The 5839-nt window shown below is 40.7% G+C and overlaps 1 protein-coding gene across 1 annotated transcript; it reads left to right on the top strand.

The window, feature by feature from the left end:
- The first annotated feature begins 395 nt into the window (after positions 1 to 395).
- Positions 396 to 3710, top strand: LOC104667728 (protein FAN-like). The gene is given in 4 exon segments (XM_010370267.2): positions 396 to 453; positions 456 to 1332; positions 1499 to 1814; positions 1816 to 3710. Coding segments are annotated over 4 exon segments (2865 nt in total). The 3' UTR covers positions 3430 to 3710.
- Positions 3711 to 5839: the final 2129 nt, after the last annotated feature.

Genomic DNA, 5839 nt, shown 5'->3' on the forward strand with positions numbered 1-5839 from the left:
AAATCAAAACCACAATGAGATACCATCTCACACCAGTTAGAATGGCAATCATTAAAAAGTCAGGAAACAACAGGTGTTGGAGAGAATGTGGAGAAACAGGAACATTTTTACACTGTTGGTGGGACTGTAAACTAGTTCAACCATCGTGGACGACAGTGTGGCAATTCCTCAAGGATCTAGAACTAGAAATACCATTTGACCCAGCCATCCAATTACTGGGTATATACCCAAAGGATTATAAATCATGCTGCTATAAAGACACATGCACACGTATGTTTATTGCGGCACTATTCACAATAGCAAAGACTTGGAATCAACCCAAATGTCCATCTGTGACAGACTGCATTAAGAAAATGTGGCACGCTGGGCCAGAGCCCTCCGGGGACAGGAACCGGATGACCGCCCAGGCCAGATCCCACCCGGCAGCCGAAGCACGCTGAGCCGGCCGGCAGTGCAGTCCCAGCGGCCGCGGGCAGCTCACCCAGAAGGCCACGCCGGGTCGGGGCGCGGATCCTTACCCTGGCGCCTGGCACGCAAGCCCCGGCGTTCGCTGGGGAGGATTTCCTTGCTGCTGCTTAACTTGGAGGAGTACTACTTTGAACAGCATAGAGCCAATCACATTTTGCACAAGTGCAGTCACCATGAAAGGAAAATCAGAGGATCCTTAAAAATATGTTCAAAATCAGCGATTTTTGAACCAGATGCAATATCCCAGCCCATCATCAAGATTCCTTTGAGAGACTGTATAAAAACAGGAAAGCATGGAGAAAATGGAGCCAATAGACACTTCACAAAGGAAAAATCTGGGAGTATTTCACTCATTTTCAGTCAGGTATATTTCATTAAAGAACATAATGTTGTTGCACCATATAAAATAGAAAGGGGCAAAATGGAATATGTTTTTGAATTGGATGTTCCCGGGAAAGTGGAAGATGTTGTGGAGACGTTGCTTCAGCTTCACAGAGCATCCTGCCTTGACAATTTGGGTGACCAAACCGCCATGATAACAGCTATTTTGCAGTCTCGTTTGGCTAGAACATCATTTGACAAAAACAGGTTCCAAAACATTTCTGAAAAGCTGCACATGGAATGCAAAGCAGAAATGGTGACGCCTCTGGTGACTAATCCTGGACCCGTGTGCATCACGGACACAAACCTCTATTTTCAGCCTCTCAACGGCTACCCGAAACCTGTGGTCCAAATAACACTCCAAGATGTTCGCCGCATCTACAAAAGGAGACACGGACTCATGCCTCTGGGCTTGGAAGTATTTTGCACAGAAGACGATCTGTGTTCTAACATCTACCTAAAGTTCTAGGAACCTCAAGATAGAGATGATCTCTATTTTTTTTTTTTTTTTTTTTTTTGAGACGGAGTCTCGCTCTGTCGCCACGGCTGGAGTGCAGTGGCGCCATCTCCACTCACTGCAAGCTCTGACTCCCAGGTTCAAGCCATTCTCCTGCCTCAGCCTCCCGTATAGCTGGGACTACAGGCGCCCGGATGATCTCTATTTTTACATTGCCACATACCTAGAGCACCATGTGGCGGAGCACACTGAGAGCTACATGCTGCAGTGGCAGCGAGGACACCTTTCCAACTATCAGTACCTCCTTCACCTCAACAACCTGGCTGACCGCAGCTGCAATGACCTCTCCCAGTACCCTGGGTTTCCATGGACAATACATGATTATTCCAGCTCAGAATTAGATTTGTCAAATCCAGGAACCTTCCGGGATCTTAGTAAGCCAGTGGGGGCCCTAAATAAGGAATGGCTGGAGAGGCTACTGACACGATACCAGGAAATGCCTGAACCAAACAAAGTTCATGTATGGGAGTCACTACTCTTCCCCGGGTTATGTACTTTTTTATCTTGTTAGAATTGCACCAGAGTATACGCTGAGCCTACAGAATGGAAGATTTGATAATGCAGATAGAATGTTCAACAGTATTGCAGAAACTTGGAAAAACTGTCTGGATGGTGCAATGGATTTTAAAGAGTTAATTCCAGAATTCTATGGTGATGATGTGAGCTTTCTAGTCAACAGCCTGAAGTTGGATTTGGGAAACAGACAAGGAGGACAGATGGCTGATGATGTGGAGCTTCCCCCTTGGGCCTCCAGTCCCAAGGACTTTCCCCAGAAGAGCAAAGATGCATTGGAAAGCAATTATGTGTCTGAACACCTTCACGAGTGGATTGATCTAATATTTGGCTACAAACAAAAAGGGAGTGGTGCAGTTGGGGCCCATAATGTATTTCATCCCCTGACCTATGAAGGAGGTGTAGACTTGAACAGCATCCAGGATCCTGATGAGAAGGTAGCCATGCTTACACAAATCTTGGAATTTGGGCAAACACCAAAACAACTATTTGTGACACCACATCCTCGAAGGATCACCCCAAAATTTAAAAGTTTGTCCCAGACCTCGAGTTATAATGCTTCTATGGCAGATTCCCAAGTCTCTCCAGGTGAAGAGTCTTTTGAAGACCTGACCGAAGAAAGCAAAACACTGGCCTGGAATAACATCACCAAACTGCAGTTACATGAGCACTATAAAATCCACAAAGAAGCAGTTACTGGAATCACAGTCTCTCGCAATGGATCTTCAGTCTTCACAACATCCCAAGATTCCACTTTGAAGATGTTTTCTAAAGAATCGAAAATGCTACAAAGCAGCATATCATTTTCAAATATGGCTTTATCGTCTTGTTTACTTTTACCAGGAGATGCCACTGTCATAACTTCTTCATGGGATAATAATGTCTATTTTTATTCCGTAGCATTTGGAAGACGCCAGGACACATTAATGGGACATGATGATGCTGTTAGTAAGATCTGTTGGCATGACAACAGGCTATATTCTGCATCGTGGGACTGTACAGTGAAGGTGTGGTCTGGTGTTCCTGCGGAGATGCCAGGCACCAAAAGATACCACTTTGACTTGCTGGCTGAGCTGGAACATGATGTCTGTGTAGATACAATCAGTTTAAATCCTGCAAGCACACTGTTCGTTTCCAGCACCAAAGAAGGCACAGTGAATATTTGGAACCTCACAACGGCCACCTTAATGCACCAGATTCCATGCCATTCAGGGATTGTATGTGACACTGCTTTTAGCCCAGATAGCCGCCATGTCCTCAGCACAGGAGCAGATGGCTGTCTTAATGTCATTGATGTGCAGACAGGAATGCTCATCTCCTCCATGACGTCAGATGAGCCCCAGAGGTGCTTTGTCTGGGATGGAAATTCCGTTTTATCTGGAAGTCAGTCTGGTGAACTGCTTGTTTGGGACCTCCTTGGAGCAAAAATCAGTGAGAGAACACAGGGCCACACAGGTGCTGTGACATGTATATGGATGAATGAACAGTGTAGCAGTATCATCACAGGAGAGGAAGACAGACAAATTATTTTCTGGAAATTGCAGTATTAAGTGCCTTTTCCTCTCCTGAATATTAAGTTGAACTCTATTTAATGCATTTTTAAACCAAACTTTTAAACGGACTGGTGAATGTGCAATGCTAGTAATTAGAAGTTTTACCACATGGAAAATTTGTGGTTTTAAACTTTCTAAATCATGGTGACTTCGTTGAAAGCCATTAGTTGCCATTCTCTTAAGGCAGATAAAATGTGGCAGTGCTAGGGAAAACATGTTACATTGTAAGGCAGATGATCCTCCCTGTATGATGATTGTCAGAAGACAGGACTGGGTAGCAGAGAACAGCTAAGAGATAAATTGGGCTAGGGAAACTTGTCAGAAAGCACTGAACAATTAAAAATTTTCCAAGAAAGTGTGCAGTATTCTCTGCTACTTCTGAATTTGTTTTGTCTTCCTAATCTATCACAATTTCTACCCAGCGGGTTTTGGGTGTATGTTTTCATAGAGTGGTTACTTTCTATAATGCTGTACCCAGATTCTAAGAACCTGGAGAAGGATTAGCAGTTCTTATAACAGTAAGTTTACTGTGTACAGGAATGGGTTGTATTTCATTATAGCTATTCATCTTTTCTACATTAAAAATATTTTTCTCTAAAAAAAAAAGAAAGAAAATGTGGCATATATACACCATGGAATACTATGCAGCCATAAAAAAGGATGAATTCGTGTCCTTTGTGGGGACATGGATGCAGCTGGAAACTATCATTCTCAGCAAACTAGCGCAAGAACAGAAAACCAAACACCGCATGTTCTCACTCATAGGTTGGAATTGAACAATGAGATCACTTGGACACGGGAAGGGGAACATCACACAACGGGGCCTATAGTGTTGGGGTGGGGTGTGGGGAGGGATAGCATTAGGAGAGATACCTAATGTAAATAACAAGTTAATGGGTGCAGCACACCAACATGGCACATGTATACATATGTAACAAACCTGCACGTTGTGCACATGTACCCTAGAACTTAAAGCATAATAATAATAATAATAATAAGAGAATCTAAAACTACCTTCACTGCTACAGATTTTTCCCATGACTGTGAGATTCAGACTTCAATGTGTGTGGCAGGTAAGGAAATTATGAACATCAAGCTTGTCCCAACTACACACTTCTAGTTACATCCTTTATTCAGTCAGCTGTTGAATACGAGGTAAACTGCCTCATTTTCATATCTTTACAATAAAATAATAAAGCTCAAAATATTTCCGTAAGCAGCTTTATACAAATGGAAACATAGGACATTGTACATTTGCAACTAAAGCATCAGCTTCTTAGGAAATACAACTGTAGCTGTCTCTATGGTCCAAAGACTAAAAAATCCAGATATTTTAGAAAAATTAAATTATGAAATAATTGTATTACACATGTCTTACCTTTATCAAAGACTTTAACAGGTTTCTTTTAGGTAAAAACTTCAGTAATAAATTGATTTATTTGTAAATCTTATTGAATATAGAATTTTAGAATCCAAGGGCCTATTTAATCCCATGCTTCTCTGTTGGATAGAAAAGTAAAGAGATACATAAATATATATTCTCTTAGTGCAATAAATGAAAATAACTATATAGAACTTTGACATATATACTCTTGTTTCATTCCAAATACTCTTGTCAGATGATAACTGGTATTTTTGTCTTCATTTCTTAAGTGAGAAACTAAAGGTCAAAGGAGATCAATGACTTTCTTAAGGTCACTAAGTGACAAGGGCAGAGTTGGAACCCGGTTCTTTCACTTTAGAGACAGTATTTTTTGTAATACATAAAAGTATCTCTTTTGTACCGTATTTTCTCTCAAGATAGGCTGTGTAAACACAAGGATTAAAGACTGATGTTCATTAACATCAATAACTGCACAAAAATTTGGAAAACAATTGCTTTTCAAATATCTTTCCCAAAAAGTGACTTTAAAAAACAGATTTTTGTCCTCAAAATGATAATGATGATTCCCTAGAAAATCATTTTTGCATTTCACATTAAGAAATCCAGTAAGGTACCCTTTTCTCATTCTGTGTTAACAGTTTAAATATATTTAGAGATAAAAAGAAACATATAATTTGCCTGTATGACAAAGTATAATTGGCATCATAATTCTGTAAGAACCTGTGCATAATGCTGGCATGGTGGGAAGACAACTAAACCAAGAGTAAAGGGATTTTACAAGGGCCTAAACTTGGATTAGTCACTTTAGCACTTTGTGTTTCATCTGTAAAACAGAGTATTGACCTACGGATTGCTGTGAGGATTACATAAAAATGTATGTGATGGCAATTTGTAAGGCATCAAGCACTACATAAATATAAGGCAAAATAATTATTGATTTGCTCATTCTATTTCCTGATGTAGGTACTAACTACTACTCATCATATTTAACTAAACTTATTTCAAGTTATACAAACATTATTG

This window comes from Rhinopithecus roxellana, chromosome 14 (assembly GCF_007565055.1).
Source record: "Rhinopithecus roxellana isolate Shanxi Qingling chromosome 14, ASM756505v1, whole genome shotgun sequence".
Classification (NCBI taxonomy): Eukaryota; Metazoa; Chordata; class Mammalia; order Primates; family Cercopithecidae; genus Rhinopithecus; species Rhinopithecus roxellana.